General features: G+C 46.2%; 1 protein-coding gene across 3 annotated transcripts in view; it reads left to right on the top strand.

The window, feature by feature from the left end:
- Positions 1-22,005, top strand: part of DRAM2 (DNA damage regulated autophagy modulator 2) — a 54,351-nt gene that overhangs the window by 5,908 nt on the left and 26,438 nt on the right. For 2 of the 3 annotated variants that reach the window (XM_038749009.1, XM_038749008.1), the window contains exons 2-3: positions 6,691-6,838; positions 20,810-20,877. In XM_038749009.1, the coding sequence (XP_038604937.1) occupies positions 6,708-6,838; positions 20,810-20,877 (199 nt within the window). In that variant the 5' untranslated portion in view covers positions 6,691-6,707. Of the gene's footprint in view, positions 1-6,690; positions 6,839-20,809; positions 20,878-22,005 lie in introns of those variants that run through there. The other variant, XM_038749010.1, reaches the window with a different exon arrangement.

Raw genomic sequence — 22,005 nt, 5'->3', positions numbered from 1 at the left:
CTTCTCTGTGCCTCAGTTACCTCATCTGTAAAATGGGCATTAAGACTGTGAGCCCCCCGAGGGACAACCTGATCACCTTGTAACCTCCCCAGCGCTTAGAACAGTGCTTTGCACATAGTAAGCACTTAATAAATGCCATTATTATTATGGGCAGGGAGCGCTTCTGCTAATTCTCCTCTATCCCATGCTTCCAAACGCTTAGTACAGTGCTCTGCATATTCTAAACACTCCCGGCTCCGCCACTTGTCAGCCGTGTGACCTTGGGCAAGCCACTTAACTTCTCTGTGCCTCAGTTACCTCATCAGCAAAATGGGGATTGAGACTGTGAGCCCCGTGTGGGACAACCTGATGACCTTGTATCTACCCCAGCGCTTAGAACAGTGCTCAGCACATAGTAAGCGCTTAACAAATACCATTATTATTATTATTATTATTTGATTATTATTATTTGTGCCCTAGGCAGATGGAAACCCTGGATTCAGGCACTGTATAAAGCTCTTTCACTACATTACTCTTCATGTAGGATTCATTCGATCGTATTTATTGAGCGCTTACTGTGTGCAGAGCACTGTACTAAGTGCTTATTTTAATAATAATAATAATAATGGTTTTTGTTAAGCGCTATGTGCAAAGCACTGTTCTAAGCGCTGGACTTTTTGAATATTTTGACTTTTGAGTCACGGGGGCTTAGTGAGGTCACTTTCCTTTTCTGATTGTCGGCCCTCAGGGAAATACCGAGTTGCACTTCCCCAGTAATTGACATTTTTTGTGATATTCGTTAAGCGCTTCTTATGCGCCAGGCACCATGCTGGGGTAGATAGAAGCTAATCAGATCGGACACAGTCCCTGTCCCACATGGGGCTCCCAGGCTTTAATCCCCATTTTACAGATGAGGGGCCTGAGGCACAGAGAAGTGAAATGACTTGCCCAAGGGCACACAGGAGTCCTTGTGGGCAGGAAATGTGTCTGTTTAAATCGCTTAACTTCTCTGTGCCTCAGTTACCTCATCTGTAAAATGGGGAGTAAGACTGTGAGCCCCACGTGGGACAACCCGATCACCTTGTAACTACCCCAGTGCTTAGAACAGTGCTTGGCACGTAGTAAGTGCTTAACAAATACCATTATTATGATGTTGTACTCTCTCAAGAGCTTAGTACAGTGCTCTGCACCCAGTAAGTGGGCGATAAAAATGATTGAATGAAGAGGCATAGTTACCTCCTCCAGGAGGCCTTCCCAGACTGAGCCCCCTTTTTCCTCTCCTCCTCCCCATCCCCCCGCCCTACCTCCTTCCCCTCCCCACAGCACCTGTATATCAATCAATCAATCAGTCAATCAATCAATATTGAGCGCTTACTATGTGCAGAGCACTGTACTAAGCACTTGGGAAGTATAAATTGGCAACGTATATATGTTTGTACAGATTTATTACTCCATCTGTTTTATTGTACATTTTTACTATTCTATTTATTTTGTTAATGATGTGCATTTAGCTTTAATTCTATTTATTCTGATGACACCTGTCCACGTGTTTTGGTTTGTTGTCTGTCTCCCCCCTTCTAGACTGCGAGCCCGTTGTTGGGTAGGGACCGTCTCTGTACGTTGCCAACTTGGACTTCCCAAGCGCTTAGTACAGTGCTCTGCACACAGTAAGCGCTCAATAAATACGATTGAATGAATGACTCCAAGTCTCTTGCTCTGGTCACTAGGCTACATCTCTTCTCCTTGTAACATTTACATTATCACCTCTCAGTGCAACCTCTCCGTTTAAGTCCTCAAACCAGAATAGGTTTTGGGAAGGTCCTCATCCTCCATGCCAAAAGATGGCCTGTAGCACATCTCTGTGGCTGGCACCATTAATTCAATAATATTTATTGAGCGCTTACTGTGTGCAGAGCACTGTACTAAGCGCCGGTCCTTGCCAAAGGAGCTGGCAAAGCAGTGACCTTCCAGAGCGCTGACAGCAGCAGATAATACTCAGGCCTGGGAGTCGGAAGGTCATAGGTTCTAATCCCGGCTCCGTCTGCTCTGTGACCTTGGGCAAGTCATTTCACTTATTTTTGCCTCAGTCACCTCATCTGTAAAATAATAATAACAGTGGCATTTGTTAAGCGCTTACTATAATAATAATGGCATTTGTTAAGCGCTTACTATGTGCAAAGCACTGTTCTAAGCGCTGGGGAGGTTACAAGGTGATCAGCTTGTCCCACGGGGGGCTCACAGTCTTAATCCCCATTTTACAGATGAGGGAACTGAGGCACAGAGAAGTGAAGTCACTTGCCCAAAGTCACACAGCAGACAATTGGCGGTGACTGGATTTGAACCCATGACCTCCGACTCCAAAGCCCGTGCTCTTTCCATTGAGCCATGTGCAAAGCACTGTTCTAAACGCTGCGGGGGGGAATACAAGGTGATCAGGTTGTATGTGCACAGGACTGTTCTAAGCGCTAGGTGGGAATACAGGGTGATCAGGTTGTCCCACATAGGGCTCACAGTCTTAATCCCCATTTTACAGATGAGGTAACTGAGGCTCAGAGAAGTTAAGTGACTTGCCCAAGGTCACACAGCAGACGTGGCGGAGCCGGGATTAGAACCCATGACCTCTGCTTCCCAAGCCCGGGCTCTTTCCACTGAGCCACACTGCTTCTCAGGGATTGCCCTCCCTCTGCCCATCCGCCAAGCTAGCTCTCTTCCTCCCTTCAAGGCCCTACTGAGAGCTCACCTCCTCCAGGAGGCCTTCCCAGACTGAGCCCCTTCCTTCCTCTCCCCCTCGCCCCCCTCTCCATCCCCCCTTCTTATCTCCTTCCCTTCCCCACAGCACCTGTATATATGTATATATGTTTGTACATATTTATTATTCTATTTATTTTACTTGTACATATCTATTCTATTTATTTTATTTTGTTAGTATGTTTGGTTTTTTTCTCTGTCTTCCCCTTTTAGACTGTGAGCCCACTGTTGGGTACGGACTGTCTCTATATGTTGCCAATTTGTACTTCCCAAGCACTTAGTACAGTGCTCTGCACATAGTAAGCGCTCAATAAATACGATTGATGATGATTGATGATTGACACTGTGAGCCCCACATGGGACAGGGACTGCGTCCAACTCGACTTGATTGTATCCACCCCGGTGCTTCGTACGGTGCCTGGCACACAGAAAGCACTTAGCAAATACCACAATTTTTATTATGATGATTTCTATTATTATTAGGGATTTCTGCCAAAGATCTTCCACTACCTAGGCAGTGTCCCTGACTCTTATCTCTACTGCCACTCCCTTTCAGGACTCCTGACCTATCGTCCAGTCCAGCTTTGCCACAGGTTTTTTTGCCACTTGCGCTCTTCTGGGTGACTGAGAACGGTCACCCCTTGGCAGGCAGCCTCTGGCCACGGCTCAGTAACTGCTACCTTTCCCACCATTCCAAATTTCCGGGCCATTTCCATCACCATCTTTATCACCCTCCAACGTCACTCTCCCCCATCTTCCCCTGCCTCCGCTCAGTCGATCAATCGTATTTATTGAGCGCTTTCTGCGTGCAGAGCACTGTACTAAGTGCTTGGGCGAGTACGGTATAACAATATTAGAGAGTTGATAGAAGCACAACGAGCTCATAGAAGGGTTACATTTTGTGGTGAAGGGTAAAACCCCTCAGAAGTCGAAACATGGGGCCGTCCCAAGCTCAAGTGGGGTCCGCTTCAGGCCCGTTCTGACATCCAGGGAGAATAGCCTGCACTCACAGCACAGTAAGTCCGCAAAGTAATTGTTATGGGTCATAGGAGCTGCAACACATATGTTGCCAATTTGTACTTCCCAAGTGCTTAGTACAGTGCTCTGCAAATAGTAAGCGCTCAATAAATACGATTGATGATGATGATAGGAGCTTTAAAATCCACCTACGCCCACCCACACATTCATTCATTCAATCATATTTATTAAGCGCTTACGGTGTGCAGAGCACTGGACTGAGCGCTTGGGAAGTATAAATTGGCAACATATAGAGACGGTCCCTGCTCAACAACGGGCTCACAGTCTAGAAGGGGGAGAGAGACAACAAAACAGGGAGAGAGGTGTCAAAATCGTGTGGGCATTGCAGCTGAGGCAGAAAAAGCTCTAATTCAGGGCCCATAGCACTGAAAAGGGAGAGAAAACAATAACATGGACAGCAACGAAAGCATCCCAGGATCCCACACTCGATTCTGTACCGGACTCTGCTGCTTTTTCCTCAGCGATAGCCCTTGGCTTCTCCTCGTCCTTGTCCCGTAGCCGCTGTCCTTGCCCAGGCCCCAGATGCATTTTGCCCCTAGTAGAACGGTCACTGTGCTGGACTCCTTACCTCCACCTTCCTTTTCCTCTCCACTCTGTCCTTCGCCCAGTAGAAAGCCTTGATTTGACCACCACAAAAAATCTGCAGCAAATCTCAGATGCCCTTAACCGAGGATGAAAGCATTCCCACCTTAAGATTCAGGGCTCCACCCTTTGGCCACCCCCCTCTTCCCACTGCCTTTGTTTCCCAGCAAATCTGCTCACCCCCACTGCTAATTAATAAGTTCTGGTATTTATTAAACCCTGACTTATGTGCCTAAGCCCTAAGGTAAATGCAGAATAATTGGATCAGATGCAGGCCCTGCCCTAGAGAGGCTAGGTGTCTAAGAGGAGGGTAGAAAGATACCTAAAACAATGAGAGTGGAATTAAGAATAGTAATGAATTACCAATTAAACAATCCCGATGTTAAAATAAGTAACCAAATAGTCTGAGGAGGGGTTGGAGGGGGCGGGATCCTTAGACACTGCTCCAGGCCTAAACTAGAGCTTGGATCTGAAGCAGCGTGGCTCAATGGAAAGAGCACGGGCTTTGGAGTAAGAGGTCGTGGGTTCAAATCCCAGCTCTGCCACTTGTCAGCTGTGTGACTTTGGGCAAGTCACTTCACTTCTCTGTGCCTCAGTTACCTCATCTGTAAGCTGGGGATTAAGACTGTGAGCCCCGCGTGGGACAACCTGATCACCTTGTAACTTCCCCAGCTCTTAGAACAGTGCTTTGCACATAGTAAGCACTTAATAAATGCCATTATTATTATTATTATTATCTACTGAAAGATCTAGCAGACGGCGATCACCTTCTGGGGTTCGGAGCTCTAGGTGACCCTAAGGGGTCTGGGGTCCCAACGGTCTGTGTTGTCTCTCCTAGCCGTGGCACATATCGTTCATTCATTCAGTTGTATTTATTGAGCGTTTACTGTGTACAGAGCACTGGACTAAGCGCTTGGAAAAGACAATTCAGCAACATATAGAGACAGTCCCTACCCAACAACAGGCTCACAGCCTAGAAGGAGGAGACAGACAGCAAAACAAAACAAGTAGACAGGCGTCAATACCATCAGAATTAATAGAATTATAGCTAGATACACATTGTTATCGACAAGTAGGGTGCAAAATAGGTTAATCGGTGTAAATCGGCCGCAGGGTTCTTGTACCCAGGGTGGTGACGCAGATAGGAAAAATGACTCGGAGATGTGAGTTCAGATAAAGCAGTAAAGAAGGAAAGTGGCTACTTGCCCGTTCACCTCCCGGGAGAGGTACGAGTGACAAGCGGCCCCGATCCCATTCTCACTGTGTCTTTTATTGAGTTACAGCAACATGGGAGTGGAGCACCTGGGAATTTCAGGAATCCAATTAGGACCAACAGGATGCTATAAATTCTAATTATTCTCTGTTTTCACTGCCTTGTGCCGGTTGTTGTTATCTGCCCTATGGCCTTGCCTAGATAGGTGTTACTGGCCTTGAAGACATCTGTTGCTGAGCCTTGCATAAAATACAAAAAAAGAAGTTGTTCTCACGGCCTGCACAAAATGGAGTGTTACTGTCAGCATACACAAAATGGAGTCAGTCATGTCAAGTCCGCTAGTGGACAACACACATCATTAATAAAATAGAGTAATCAATATGTACAAATATACACAAGTGCTATGGGGAGGGGAAGAGGGTACGGCAGAGGGAGGGAGTGGGGGGCGATGGGGAGGGGAGGTGGAGCAGAGGATAAGGGGGGAGCTCAGTCTGGGAAGGCCTCCTGGAGGAGGTGAGCTCTCAGTAGGGCTTTGAAGAGGGGAAGAGAGCTAGTTTGGCAGATGTGAGGAGGGAGGGCATTCCAGGCCAGAGGTAGGACGTGGGCCAGGGGTCGACGACGGGACGGGCGAGAACGAGGCCCAGTGCCCCCACTCCTGGAATGCCCTCTTCCTTTCTCTTCTCCACAGCACCTCACGCCCTCCAAAATTTTGCCAAAACCCACCGCCTCAGATTTAAGCCCACTTCTGGTCACGTAAATCACTTCAGCTAATCCCAGGGCGATCAATCCATCACTGGATGAGTTCTTACTGTGTGGGGAACACTGTACTAAACCCTTGGGAGGACGCTAATGAGTATCTCTGTAAATGCTCTACTCTGTTGTCTGTGGGGGCTGGCAGATACAGGATGGGAAAGGGCCCCGACTTCTGAATTTTCAGTCGATATTCAGGGGTCGTCTCTGTGGAGCAGGAATTCTGGGGGAAAATTACTCTGAATATATTGTGTAAGTTAGGAAAAAGCTGCGAACGGTCCCATCCTGCTCTCCTGCTCTCCCCGCTAAATTCCGACAACGCCGTTTCAGGGATCCACCGCTCATTCATTCGGTCATATCTATTTTGCGTTCTCCTTCAGAAGCGAGATTGATTGCGATGTGGTGGTTCCAGCAAGGCCTCAGTTTCCTCCCTTCAGCCCTGGTGATTTGGACAGCCTCCGCTTTCATCTTTTCCTACATTACGGCCATCACGCTGCACCACGTTGACCCTGCATTGCCCTACATCAGGTGAGTCATCCCCAGTGCTCTGCACACAGTAAGCGCTCAGTAAATTGAATGGATGAATAAAAAATGAACGTACTCCTTAGAGTTGACCCACCAGATTTCCAGCCTTCATTATTATTATTATTATTATGGTATTTGTTAAGTGCTTACTGTGTGCCAGGCAAGATAAGCAGCATGGCTAAGTGGAAAGAGCACGGGCTTTGGAGTCAGGGGTCATGGGTTCAAATCCCAGCTCCGCCAATTGTCAGCTGTGTGACTTTGGGTAAGTCACAACTTCCCTGGGCCTCAGTTACCTCATCTGTAAAATGAGGATTAAGACTGTGAGCCCCCCGTGGGACAACCTGATCACCTTGTAACCTCCCCAGCGCTTAGAACAGTGCTTTGCATATAGTAAGCACTTAATAAATGCCATCATTATTTATTATTTATTATTATCCCCAGTGCTCTGCACACAGTAATCGCTCAGTAAATTTGATTGAATGGATGAATAAAAAATAAACATACTCCTCAGAGTTGACCCACCAGATTTCCAGCCTTCATTATTGTTATTATTACTGTGGTATTTGTTAAGTGCTTACTGTGTGCCAGGCAAGATAAGCAGCGTGGCTCAGTGGAAAGAGCACGGGCTTTGGAGTCAGGGGTCATGGGTTCAAATCCCGGCTCCGCCAATTGTTAGCTGTGTGACTTTGGGCAAGTCACTTCACTTCCCTGGGCCTCAGTTACCTCATCTGTAAAATGGGGATTAAGACTGTGAGCCCCCCGTGGGACAACCTGATCACCTTGAACCTCCCCAGCGCTTAGAACAGTGCTTTGCATATAGTAAGCACTTAATAAATGCCATTATTATTATTATTATAATCAGGTTGGACACAGCCCAAGTCCTACTTGGGGCTCACAGCCTTCATCCCCATTTTGCAGATGAGGTAACTGAGGCACAGAGAAATGAAGTGATTTGTCCAAGGTCACACAGCAGAGCCGGGTTTAGAACCCATTACCTTCTGGCTCCCAGGCGTGCTCTACCCATTACGCCATGCTGCTTCTCTTTCTGATTAGCCCATAAAATGGAAAAACCCGAAGTATGCTCAATGTTTTGATCTGATTTATGCGAGCACAGAAATGAGGGCAATTCTAGTCTCTAACGGATTTAGATCAAACACCCACGAAACATAATTTTATGGTAATAATAATAATGACATTTTATAAGTGTGATCTATGTGCCAAGCACTTTACTAAGCTCTGGTTAGGTATAAGATATTCAGTTTGGATGCATTTCCTGTCCCGCCTGCGGCACACAGCCTAAGTAGGCCGAAGAACAGGTATTTCTTCCCCATTTTACAGATGTGGAAACGGAGACCCAGAGAAATTAACTGATTTGCCCAAGGTCACCCAAGCAGGCAAGTGGCCAGCCTGGGGTTAGAACCCAGGTCCTGACTCACAGCCCCATGTTCTTTCCACCAAGTCAACCCTGCTCTGCTCCTGATAAATTGAATATATCTTCTCGCGTGACTTTCTTTTGAATTCCATTTCCTTGGTTTTCACACCGAGTCCACAAAATGAATTCAAGCCGCCCAGCCAAGATGACTGAACTCTGTAGAGTCGGCGGGGCAGCAGGAAGTGGAAGAAACTCAGCAGGGTAGTAGTAAGCAGTAGTCCCCTCATCCCCCTCTCCATCCCCCTCATCTTACCTCCTTCCCTTCCCCACAGCACCTGTATATATGTATATATGTTTGTACATATTTATTATCTATTTATTTATTTATTTTACTTGTACATATCTATTCTATTTATTTTATTTTGTTAGTATATTTGGTTTTGTTCTCTGTCTCCCCCTTTTAGACTGTGAGCCCACTGTTGGGTAGGGACTGTCTCTATATGTTACCAACTTGTACTTCCCAAGCGCTTAGCACACAGTAAGTGCTCAATAAATACGATTGATTGATTGGTTAGTATCGATCTAAGGAGCTTTGAGGTATTTCAGTAGCCATGAAGATGGCCCCAAAATTTACTGCATTTCTGGAGAAACCAGGAAGTGACAAGGGGAATCGTTTCTTTCTGCTCTGCCTCCTGGTTTTTGTGTGTGTATGTGCTGTTTGGTTTTTTTTGTGGTGTTAGTAAGTGCTTACTATGTTCTAGGCACTATACTGAGTATAGTGAGTATACTGAGTATAGTGAGTATACTGAGCTGGGGTAAATACACGCTAATCAGGTTGGACAAAGTCCACGTCCCTCATGGGGCTCACCATCTTGATACCCATTTTACAGATGAGGTCACTGAGGCGCAGAGAAATGAAGTGAGTTGCCCAAGGTCACACAGCAGAACCGGGATTAGAATCCAGGTCCTTCTGAGTCCCCAGCCCATGTTCTATCCACCAGGTCATACTGTTTCTCTACTCCTACTGTTGAGGTGTAGCAATCCTTTCCCTGTAAAGGAGAGGACATCCATTACCAAAATTTGTTGGGGAAGCAGTGTGGCCTCGTGGAAAGAGCATTCGCCTGGGAGTTAGAAGACCTAGGTTCTAGTTCTGACTCTGCCACTTCTCTCCTGTGTGACCTTGGTCAAGTCACTCAACTTCTCTGTGCCTCAGTTTACCCATCTGTAAAATAGGTATTAAGACTGTAAGCCCCATGTGGTATAGGGACTGTGTCCATCTCTATTATTTTGTTCCTACCTCAGTGCTTAGTACAGTGCCTGGCACATAGTAAGTACTTAATGAATACTATTAGCATTGTCACAAACATCAACGCCATTGACTCCAACAATTGTGGCCAGTCGATCAGTCGATTGTATTTATTGAGTGCTTACTGTGTGCCGAGCACTCTACATTTGGGAGAGTACAATACAACAATATAACAGACAGATTCCTGCCCACAACGAGCTTACAGTCTAGAGGGGGAGACAGACATTAATATAAGTAAATAACTTACAGATAAATATATGTGTCCTCTCCCTGACTTTAATAATAATAATGATGACACTTATTAAGCGCTTACTATGTGCAAAGCACTGTTCTGAGCACAGGGGAGGTTACAAGGTGATCAGGTTGTCCCACGGGGCGTTCACAGTCTTCAACCCCATTTGACGGATGAGGTAACTGAGGCCCAGAGAAGTTAAGTGACTTGCCCAAAGTCACACAGCTGACAATTGGCGGAGCCGGGATTTGAACCCATGACCTCTGACTCCAAAGCCCGTGCTCTTTCCACTGAGCCATCCTTCCCGTCTCACAAGCCCGCATCCTTGGCGTCATCCTTGACTCTGCTCTCTAATTCACCCCACACATCCAGTCCGTCACCAAAACCTGCCAGTCTCACTTCACAACATCGCCAAGATCCTCCCTTTCCTCCCCATCCAAACCACTACCACATTAGAACAGTCTCTCATCCTATCTCGACTGAATTACTGCATCAGCCTCCTTTCTGATCTCCCATCCTCCTGTCTCTCCCCCCATTCAGTCCATACTTCACTCTGATGCTGGATTATCTTTCTACAGAAACATTCTGGGCCTGTCATCCCTCTCCTCAAAAATCTTCGGTGCTTGCCTGTCAACCTTCGCATGAAGCAAAAACTCGTCACAATTGGCTTCAAAGCCCTCCATCACCTTGGCCCCTCCTACCTCACCTCCCTTCTCTCCTTGTACAGCCCAGCCCGCACCCTCCACTCCTGTGGTGCCAACCTTCTCACTGGGCCTTGTTCTCGCCTGTCCCTCCGTCAGCCCCTGGCCCATGTCCAACTTGTACTCCCCAAGCGCTTAGTACAGTGCTCTGCACACAGTAAGCGCTGAATAAATACGATTTAATGAATAATGCCCTACCTCTGACCTGGAATGCCCTCTCTCCTCAAATCTGCCAATCACACTTCCCCCCTTCAAAGCCCTGCTGAAGGCTCACCTCCTCCAAGAGGCCTTCCCAGACTGAGCCCCCCTTTTCCTCAGCTGCCCCTCCTTTCCCCATCACCCTGACTTACTCCCTTGGCTCTACCCCACCTCCACCCTACAGCACTTGTGTATATGTAATAATGATAGCATTTGTTAAGCGCTTACTATGTGTCAGGCACTGTACTAAGCGCTGCATACCTATAATTCTATTTAAATTAATTCTTGTTTACTTGTTTTGATGTGTCTCTATCTATAATTCTGTTTATTAATATTGATGCTATTGATGCTTTTTTACTTGTTTTGATGTCTATCTCCCCCCTTCTAGACTGTAAACCCGGTGTGGGCACGGATTGTCTCTCTTTATGGCTGAGTTGTACTTTCCAAGCACTTAGTACAGTGCTTAATAAGTGCTCAGTAAATACGATTGAACGAATGAATGAAAGTGCTGTGGGGCTGGGAGGGGTGATGAATAAAGGGAGCAAGTCAGGGCAACGCAGAAGGGAGTGAGGGAAGACGAAGGGAAGAATTAGTCAGCGAAGGCCTCTTGGAGATGGGCCTTCAATAAGGCTTTCAACGGGAGGAGAGTAATTGCCTCTCGGAGATGAAGAGGGAGGGCTTTCCAGGCCAGAGGCAAGATGTGGGCGAGAGGTCAGCAGCGAGGTAGACGAGATCATCGAGGTATAGCGAGAAGGGTAACATTAGGGGAACAAAGTATGTGGGCTGGGTTGTCGTAGGAGAGTAGCAAAGTGAGTAGGAGGGGGCAAGGGGATTGAGTGCTTTTCAGACAATTTTGAAGAGTTTCTGTTGGATTCAAAGGTGAATGGGCAACCATTGGAGGTTCTTGAGGAATGGAGAAACATTGCCTGAACATTTCTGTAGAAAAGTGATCCGGGCAGTGGAGCAAAGTAGGGACTGGGGTGGGGTCAGCAAGGAGGCTGATAGAGTAATCAAGGTAAAATAGGATAAGGTATTGGATTTACATGGTAGCAGTTTGGTTGGAGAGGAAAGGCCAGATTTTAGTGATGTTGTAAAGGTCGAACTGAGAGGATTTAGTGATGGATTGAATCTGTGGGTTGAATGAGAGAGATGAGTCAACGGTAACACAAAGGGTATGCGCTTGTGAGACAGGAAGGATGGTGGTGCCATCTGCAGTGATGGGAAAATCAAAAGGAGGACAGGATTTGTTTGGGAAGATAAGGAGTTCTATTTTAGACATGTTAAGTCTGAGATGACGGGAGGACAACCAAGTAGAGATATCCTGAAGGCAGGAGGCAATATGATTGCAGAGAAGTAGAGAGATCAGGGCTGGAGATGAAGATTTAGGAATCATCCCCATAGAGGTGGCAGTTGAAGCCATGGGAGTGAATGAGTTCTCCAAGGGAGTGGGTGTAGATGGAGAATAGAAGGGGAACCATAACTGGCCCTTGAGGGGCCCCCACAGTTAGGGGGTGGAAGGCAGAGGCCATGAAAGAGACTGAGAATGAGCGGTCAGAGAGATAGGAGGAGAATCAGGAGAGGACAGTGTCAGTGAATAATGTTTTCAAGAGAAAGGGGGTGGTCAACAGGGCCGAAGGCAGCTGAGAGGTCAAGGAGGATTAGGATGGAGTAGAGGCCGTTGGATTTAGCAAGAAGGAGATCATTGATGACCTTTGAGGGGGCGGTTTCTGTGGAGCAAAGCGGAAGGTAGCCGGATTGTAGGGGGTCAAGGGGAGAATCAGAAGAGAGGTACCTCAGAACTTGAGGTAGCAGGTGTAGAGAACTTGCCCAAGGAGTTTGGAGAGGAAAGGTAGAAGGGAGATGAGGTGATAACTGGAGGGAGCCATGGGGTCAAGGGAGGGGGTTTTTAAGATAGGGGAGATGTGGTTCGAAAGCATCATGGAGAGCAGACAGTTGAAGGTGACAGGGAGGAAAGAATGAGGGGCAAGTGTTTTGATAAGTTGCAAAACAATGGGGTCAGATGCACAGCTGGAGGGGGTGGATTTTGAGAGGAGGCAGGAGATCTCTAGAGATACTGCTGGGAAAGATGAGAGAGTTGAAGAAAGGGCAGGAAGAGGAAGGGACTGGGAAGGGGCAAGGGAGATTTTAGGGAGATCATGCCTGATAGTGTCAATTTTCTCAGTCAAGTCGGTGTCAGGTCATTAGGGGCAAGGGATAGGGGGGCTCGGGGGAACAGGAGGCTTGTCTCAGCAGTCACTGGATTCCCAGTGGTCAGACTGGTTCTATCATATGAAAGGGAAGGCAACGACCATGGCCGATCCGCGTAGGAGCAGTAGGTACTGGTCTATTCGAAATGAACTCCGTAGTGTCCAACCCAATTTGTTTGTATCCACCCCAGTGCTTAGTACAGTGTCTGTCACAGAGTAAGCACTTAACAAATACCATAAGTATTTTTATTATTATTAGTGTCCCGGTGCAAGCAATTGCAAAGGGGTTCATTACCAAGCACACTCCAAGGTAATGTGCCACAGAGTGACTTCATTTGCCCCTTTCCAGTGACTCTGTAGATTCACTGTGGACAGGGAATGTGTCTGTTATATTGTGGTGTTGTACTCTCCCAAGTACTTAATTAATGATGGAATTTGTTAAGCGCTTACTATGTGCAAAGCACTGTTCTAAGCACTGGGGAGGATACAAGGTGATCAGGTTGTCCCATGTGGGGCTCACAATCTTCATCCCCATTTTACAGGTGAGGTAACTGAGGCACAGAGAAGTTAAGTGACTTTCCCAGCGTCACCCACCTGACAAGTGGCAGAGCAGGGATTTGAACCTATGACCTCTGACTCCCAAGCCTGGGATCTTTCCACTGAGCCATGCTGCTTCTGCCCTGCATACACTAGGCGCTCAATAAATATAGCTGATGGATTGAGTGACCCTTGCCTGAAAAAACTGTCTTTCTTTAAATGTGCTCTCTTCCTCTGCTGAGAACCCAACTACCTTCTTCTTAAACGGTCTTCCAGCTTTATTCTCTAGCTTGAAAAAAAAAAGATAATTTTTTTCTCTTACTTGATTTTCCCTTCTCTGACATTTTTGCATTGTTCCTGCCTCCCGCCCCCGCCCCACACCCTCAGCTGCTCTCATTCACTTCCTCCCAGTACTTTTCCTTCCTCTACTGAACCATCTGACTTTTGATTTTGTGCCAATTTTCTTTTCTGCTCACCGGTAGGTCAGAGCGAAGGAAGCCAACTGGGCTCTTTGAGCACTAGGTAGAATCCGCGGAACAGACTCCAAGTTATTTATAGCTGAGGGAACTGAGAAAAAAAAATGTTCTTTTTGGTCCCTTACATCGTGGCAGCTAGTAACTCGGTTAATCCCGGTCTGCCACTGGTCAGCTGTGTGACTTTGGGCAAGTCATTTAACTTCTCTGTGCCTCAGTTACTGCATCTGTAAAATGGGGGTTAAGACTGTGAGCCCCATATGGGACAACCTGATCATCTTCTATCTACCCCAGCGCTTAAAACGGTGCGTGGCACATAGTAAGCGCTTAGCAAATACCATCATATATATGTTTTGCTAAGCAGGTTGTAAACCAGGTTTATTAAGTGCTTAGATCAATCAATCCCTCCCACGGCCCTACCTCCTTCCCCTCCCCACAGCACCTGTATATATGTTTGTACAAATTTCTCTATTTATTTTACTTGTACATATTTACTATTCTATTTATTTTGTTAATGATCTGCATCTAGCTTTATTTCTATTTATTCTGATGACTTGACACCTGTCCACATATTTTGTTTTTGTTGTCTGTCTCCCCCATCTAGACTGTGAGCCCGTTGTTGGATAGGGACTGTCTCTATATGTTGCCAACTTGTACTTCCCAAGCGCTTAGTACAGTGCTCTGCACACAGTAAGTGCTCAGTAAATACGATTGAATGAATGAATGAATGAATGAAATGAATCAGTCGGTCCCTGGTATTTATCGAGCAGCATGGCTTAGTGGATAGAGCATGACCTTGGGAGTCAGAAGGATCTGGATTCTAATCCTGGCTCCGCCACATGTCTGCTGTGTGACCTGAGGCAAGTCACTTAAGTTCTCTGGGCCTCAGTTACCTCATCGGTAAAATGGGGGTTAAGAGTGTGAGCCCCTTGCGGGACAGGAACTGTGTCCCGCCTGATTAGCTACTGATTGGCGATTAATGCCTGTCTATTTGTTTTGTTTTGTTGTCTGTCTCCCCCTTCTAGATTGTGAGCCTGTTTTTGGGTAGGAATTGTCTCTGTTGCAAAATTGTACTTTCCAAGCACTTAGTTCAGTGCTCTGCTCACAGTAAGCGCTCAATAAATACGATTGAATGAATGAACCTGTATCTACCCCAGTGCTTAGAACAGTGCTTGGCACATAGTAAGCACTTAGCAAGTACCATAATATCATTATTGTATTATATATCATTATATTATCGAGCGCTTCCTGTGTGCAGAGTTGGTAGACACATTCCCTGCCCACAAGGAGCTCACAGTCTAGAGGGGGAGACAGACGTTAATATAAATAATAGATTTCTCCGGATTCCCACCATCCCTGTAACGACTCTAGGATCCGGGCATGGCCTGGGATCATTCCTTTTAGCGGCGAAATGAAAACAGGATGAGCGAGACAACTCATCTAGGGACGACTATAAAATTAAATTAAATTAAATTTAAAAAAATTAAAAGGATTAAATGCCTTGTTCCCCCTCCTCCCTAAACTGCGAGCCCCATGTGGGACAGGGACTTTGCCCAGTGTAATTAACTTGAACCTATCCCAAGGATTAGAACAGTGTTTGACAGATAGTCAGCGCTTGGCAAATGCCATAAAAAAAATCCACAAGGAGAAAGAAGAAGGCTACCTTCTCTCCAATTGTTCTGGCTTTTAGAGCATGTGTAGGCCTCATTCCACAGCTCATTCACTCATTCATTCATTCAATTGTATTTATTGAGCGCTTACTGTGTGCACAGCACTGTACTAAGTGCTTGGAAGGTACAATTCAGCAATAAAGACAGACAGTCCCTGCCCACACTGGGCTTACATTCTAGAAGGGGGAAGACAGACATCAAAACAAGTAAACAGGCATAATATAAATGAAATAGAATTACAGATCTGTACACATCAAAACAAAATCTGTGGTATTTATTGAGAAGGCAAGGAGGCTTACTATGTGCAGAGTACTGTACTAAGCACTTCCCACAAGGAGCTTTCAGTCTAGAGGAGGAGACAGATATTAATATAAACTAATGGGGGCAGATGGGGACATTTCAAAGCCCTACTGAATAATAATAATAATAATAATAATAATAATGGCATTTATTAAGCACTTCCTATGTGCAAAGCACTGTTCTAAGCATTGGGGAGGTTACAAGGTGATCAGGTTGTCCCACGGGGGGCTCATAGTCTTAATCCCCATTTTACAGATGAGGTAACTGAGGCAGAGAAGTGAAGTGACTTGCCCAAAGTCACACAGCTGGCAATTGGCGGAGCTGGGATTTGAACCCATGACCCCTGACTCCAGAGCCCATGCTCTTTCCATGGAGCCATGCTGCTTCAAGGCTCACCTCCTCCAGGAGGCCTTCCCAAACTAAGCCCCCCGTTTCCTCAGCTTCCCCTCCACTCCCATCACCTCAACTTGCTCCTTTTCTCTACCCCCCCCACCCCACAGCACCAGTGTATATATGTACATATCTATAACTCTATTTATTTATATCAATGCCTGTTTACTTGTTTTGATGTGTATATATTTATAATTCTGTTTATTTGTATTGATGCTATTGATGCCTGTTTACTTGTTTTGAGGTCTGTCACCTCCCTTCTAGACTGTGAGCCCATTGTGGGCAGGGATTGTCTCTGTTGCCGAATTGTACTTTCCAAGTGCTTAGTACAGTGCTCTGCACTTAGTAAGCGCTCCATAAATATGATTGAATGAATGAGTGGCATTTAAAACCCCAAACCATAAGGTAGTCAGGAGACCTTGGTGCTATTCACTTCACTACTCTCTCTCTCCTTGCCTTCTTCCTCCCACCTGAAGACAGGACGTGGAGGCACAATTCATAAAATTTGCTCCCGGAACAATGTCTAGCTAAGTCAATGGGTCTCTAATTAATTCAGTTCCCAAATGATTAACTTCCTTAGAGTCCCTCTAGACTGTCAGCTCATTGTGGGCAGGGAATGTAGTTACCAACTCTCCTGCATTGCACTCTCCCAAGCACTTAGTACAGTGCCCTGCGCACCATAAATGTGAGCCCCATGTGGGATATGGACTGTGTCCAACCTGATTTGCTTGTATCCACCCCAGCTCTTAGTACAGTGCCTGGCGCATAGTAAGTGCTTAACAAATACCATAATTAATTATTATTATAAGAGCTCAATAAATACTATTGATTGATTGATTCCGTCCAACCTAAGAAAAGGTATGGCTTTAATATTAATAATTATGGAATTTGTTAAGTGCTTATTATGTGCCGTCCTAAGTGCCGACTTTCCAAGCAACTCCTAAAGATGGGAAAACTTCCCTTCCCTAAATTGGAATCGGTCAGCCCATAGGACCGTGAGAGGGACCCGTACTTTTGTGCTGTATTTTTTGCCTTGGCCTCATTACTGAAAGTTTCCATTCCTCTGGTTTCACTACGGTTTTTGCCACGCCAGCCTTCGAGTCAGGTTTTACAAAGCCACATAACATTGATCCCTCCCTCCTGTCTCCAGCCACCATCATCGATGTTTGGACACTGTTTGAATCGCAGAGCCGGAGGGAATCTCTGCAGGCCCACCTGCCTTCAACCCCCCCGCCTCCCGTCCCCCATCATCATCATCATCATCAATCACCCCCAGTAGGTTGTCGTCTGCCCTTCTACAGTGGCATCCGGCCTCTTTCTCGGCCCCTGGCTTTCTTAATTCCTCCCAACTGAGGATCTTGAGATCAGGTTGTCCCTGGGACCAGTCTCACTTTTCACCCGAGCACTTTCAGCTCTAAATTTAGCCAACCCGAAGACTAAATCCGACGCCTCAGGTGAAGCGGGCTTTGCTGAGAAACATAAGTAGGAAGGCCCATTGGATCGTGGGATTTGTCGATGGAAATCTGAGAAGCCCTGCAAATAATTATAATAGTAATAATAATGATGGTATTTGTTAAGCGCTTACTATGTGCAAAGCACTGTTCTAAGCGCTGGGGGGGGATGCAAATGCTAAAACTCTATTCCGATTAATGTCCGTCTGCCCTTCTAGACTGTAAGCTGGTTATGGGTCCTGCTAATTCTTCTGTGTTGTACGCTCCCAATTCATTCATTCAATTGTATTGAGCATTTACTGTGTGCAGAGAGCTGTACTAAGCGCTTAATAATAATTCTGGTATTCATTAAGTGCTTACTATGTGCCAAGCACTACTCTAAGTGCTGGGATAGATACAAGTTAATCAGGTTGGACACAGACCCTGTCCCACATTGGGCTCACAGTCTTAATCCCCATTTTTAACAGATGAGGTAACTGAGGCACAGAGAAGTTAAGTGACTTGCCCAAGGTCACACAGCAGGCCAGTGGTGGAGCCGGGATTAGAACCCAGGACCTTCTGATTCCCAGGCCCCTGCTCTAGCCACTGAACCATGCTGAGTGCTCACTGTGTGCCGAGCACTGAACTAAGCGCTTGGGAGAGTACGCTATAACAATAAACACATACATTCCATGCCCACAACAAGCTTGCAGTCCGGAGCGGGAGACAGGCATTAATAGAAATAAATAAATCACAGATATGTACATAACTGCTGGTGGGGCTGGAAGGGGGGATGAATAAAGGGAGCCGGTCAGGGCGACAAGGAAGGGAGTGGGAGAAGAGGAAAAGAGGGCTTAGTCAGGGAAGGCTTTTTTGAGAGGATGTAGCACTTAGTACAGTGCTCTGCACATAGCGCTTAAGAGAAGCAGAGTGGCTCAGTGGAAAGAGCACGGGCTTGGGAGTCAGAGGTCATGGGTTCTAATCCTGGCTCCCCCACAGTGTCTGCTGTGTGACTTGGGCAAGTCACTTAACTTCTCTGAGCCTCAATTACCTCATCTGTAAAATGGGGATTAAGACTGTAAGCCCCACATGGGGCAGCATAATCACCTTGTATCCCCCCCAGTGCTTAGAACAGTCTTTGCACATAGTAAGCACTTAATAAATGCCATCATTATTATTATTAATAGGTGCCACTGACTGATTGATTAACTAGAGACCTGGTTTTGACTCAGCCTGAGCCCAAGCCCGCAGAATCCTGGGCCTGGGTCCATCCCAACCTCCAGCCGAGCCACACCTGGACCCAGGGAGCTCACTGTCGGCAGGGAATGTCTGTTTTTTTGCCATATTGTACTCTCCCGTGCTTTGCACACAGTAAGTGCTCAATAAATACAATTGGATGAATGAAGGGAGACTGGGCTTGGTGACCCCTGTCCACTGCTGGGTTTGTAGCCTGGGGTGAGGGGCGGGAGGGGACAGACGTATGGGAACGTGCCCGGCGGCTGCAAAGATGTGAATGGCTTCAGAGCCACCTTTTTTTGCCGGGAGCCAAAGGAGATCCAAAATGGGAGACTAAAGCTCGCCTCGGGCTTAGGTCGAAGACCAGTCGGGGGAAAAAAACCCAGGTAAACTGAGGCCAGGCCTAATCTGGGGCCTTCCCCACACCCCTGCCATTTTAGGCTGCTCAAGTCCTGCACCACACCAACTGAGGAACTGCAACACTGTCACGCTGGAAGACCACCCGCAGTGCACGGTTGTCACCGAGGGACTGAAAAACCCAGGAGCCCTCAGAGATAATGACTATTGCACAGCTCTCAGGAAGTCATTCATACTCTCTCAAGCACTTAGTACAGTGCCTTGCACATAGTAAGCGCTCAATAAATACAATTGAATGTTGCCAACTTGTACTTCCCAAGCGCTTAGTACAGTGCTCTGCACACAGTAAGCGCTCAATAAATACGATTGAATGAATGAATGAATGAATGAATGAGTCATATTTATTAAGGGCTTATTGTGTGCAAATCACTATACTAAGTGCTTAGCAGAGTACACTATAACAATAAACAGCACTTGTATATATTTGTACATATTTATTACTCTACTTGCACATATTTTCTACTCTATTTTATTAATGATGTGCATATAGCTATAATTCTATTTATTCTGATGGCTTTGATACCCATCCACATGTTTTGTCTTGTTGTCTGTCTCCCCCTTCAAGACTGTGAGCCCGTTGGGTAGGGACCATCTCTGGATGTTGCCGACTTGTACTTCCCAAGCGCTTAGTACAGTGCTCTGCACACAGTAAGCACTCAATAAATACGATTGAATGAATGAATGGATGAATAAACAGACACATTCCCTGCCCACAATGAGCCTACAGTCTAGAGAAGTGAAGCCCCCTCAGAGCTGAGCCGGCCCGACCTTGGGACTTAGTCCTGGTTGGGCCAGTAAGAATAATAATGATTATTATTATGGTATTCGTTTAGCGCTTACTAGGTGCCGGGCACTGTACTAAGCACTAGGGTGGATACAAGCAAATCGGATTGGACACAGTCCCTGCCCTGCGTGGGGCTCACTGTCTTCATCCCCATTTTCCAGATGAAGTAACTGAGGACCAGAGAAGTGAAGTGAGTTGCCCAGTGTCACACAACAGACAAGTGACCATGACCTTCTGACTGTCTGCTATTCCACGCCGCTTCCCAAACAGCCCCGGGTGGGGACCGGGGGCCAGATCAAAAGATTTCATCCCAAATGGGCCTTTGCCAGGGAAAGAGTGGCTAATAGGCCTCCACTCCAGCCCCCAAGCTGGGTTTCTGAGGGGAGCGGAGCTTGGCTGGGGCCCGGGAAGGGCTCTAACTCTGCCCTGGGTCACATGAGGTAAGGATTTAACAAGAAATACCATCTTCATCTCGACCCAAATTAATCAGAACACAGCGCCTGGCTCGAACATTCCGATCAAAACATCGGGCTCTTTTAAAACAAGGGCAACGGGGGAATCGTGCCAAGTGGATTGTTTTCTAAATGGGAGCAAAGGGAATAGGATCCCAACTGACCTCCTTTCCTTTCTTTGCCAAGTAATACCCAATGGCAGGCAGCCTTCGAACACATTTGGGCTGGATTTTCAGGGCAAAATCTACGTTTGCATGTTTCTCTTTCAGTGACACTGGAACAGTGGCTCCTGAAAAATGTCTGTTCGGGGCAATGTTAAATATTGCTGCTGTTTTAGGTAAGTCATTTCTTCACTGGTTTCCCAAGAGCACTGGGGAGATTTTCTTCTTTGGCTAGTTTATTAATAACAATAATAATAATAATAACAATAACATATTGTTTAAACATATTTATTACTCTATCTTATACATAACTATTGTATTTATTTTATTTTGTTAGTATGTTTGGTTTTGTTCTCTGTCTCCCCCTTCTAGACTGTGAGCCCGCTGTTGGGTAGGGACTGTCTCTATGTGTTGCCGACTTGTACTTCCCAAGCGCTTAGTACAGTGCTCTGCACACAGTAAGCGCTCAATAAATACGATTGATTGATTGATTACAATAATAACATGGTGTTTGGTGAGCATTTACTTTGTGCCAAGCATTGGACTAATATTTATCATGTGCAGAGCACTGTACTAAGTACTTGAGAGAATACAATATAATAGATCTGGTAGACATGTTCCCTGCCCCCAAGGAGCTTACAGTCTAGCAGGGGAAATAGACATTAAAATAAATTACAAATTTGTTCAAAAGTACCATGGGGCTGAGGGTTAAGCACTTAGTACAGTGCTCTTCACACAGTAAGCGCTCAATAAATACGATTGAATAAACAGATCGGAGACAGTGAAGGTCCCATATGAAGCTCACAGTCTAAGAGCGAGAGAGAACAGGTATCTCATTCCCATTTTTTCAGTTGGGAAACTTGCCCAAGGTCATATATGAAGCAGGTGATGGATTTTTACCTAGGTCTCCAGACCCCCATGCCTGTGCCCTTTCCACTGGGCCATGCTTTTTTTATGGTATTAAGTGCTTACTATGTGCCTTGCATTCTGTTAAGTCCTGGGATAGACATATACAAGATAATCAGTTGGACACAGTCCATGTCCCGTGTGGGGCTCCCAGGCTTAATCACCATTTTGCAGATGAGGTAACTGAGACTCACACAAGGTAAGTAACTTGACCAAAGTCACACAGCAGACAGATGATAGAGCCAAGATTAGAATCCAGGTCCTTCGGACTCCCGCCAGTGCCCTGTCCACTAGGCCGTGGTGCTTTATATTATCGAAAAATGGTAGCCACTAAAAATAGCTGATTTCCCCCAGTCGGGTAGTTACTATTAATTTTTCTCCGGAGTAATTTTCACCCT

The sequence above is a fragment of the Tachyglossus aculeatus genome, chromosome 7 (genome assembly GCF_015852505.1).
Source record: "Tachyglossus aculeatus isolate mTacAcu1 chromosome 7, mTacAcu1.pri, whole genome shotgun sequence".
Taxonomy (NCBI): Eukaryota; Metazoa; Chordata; class Mammalia; order Monotremata; family Tachyglossidae; genus Tachyglossus; species Tachyglossus aculeatus.
This window is presented reverse-complemented; position numbering and strand designations above follow the sequence as displayed.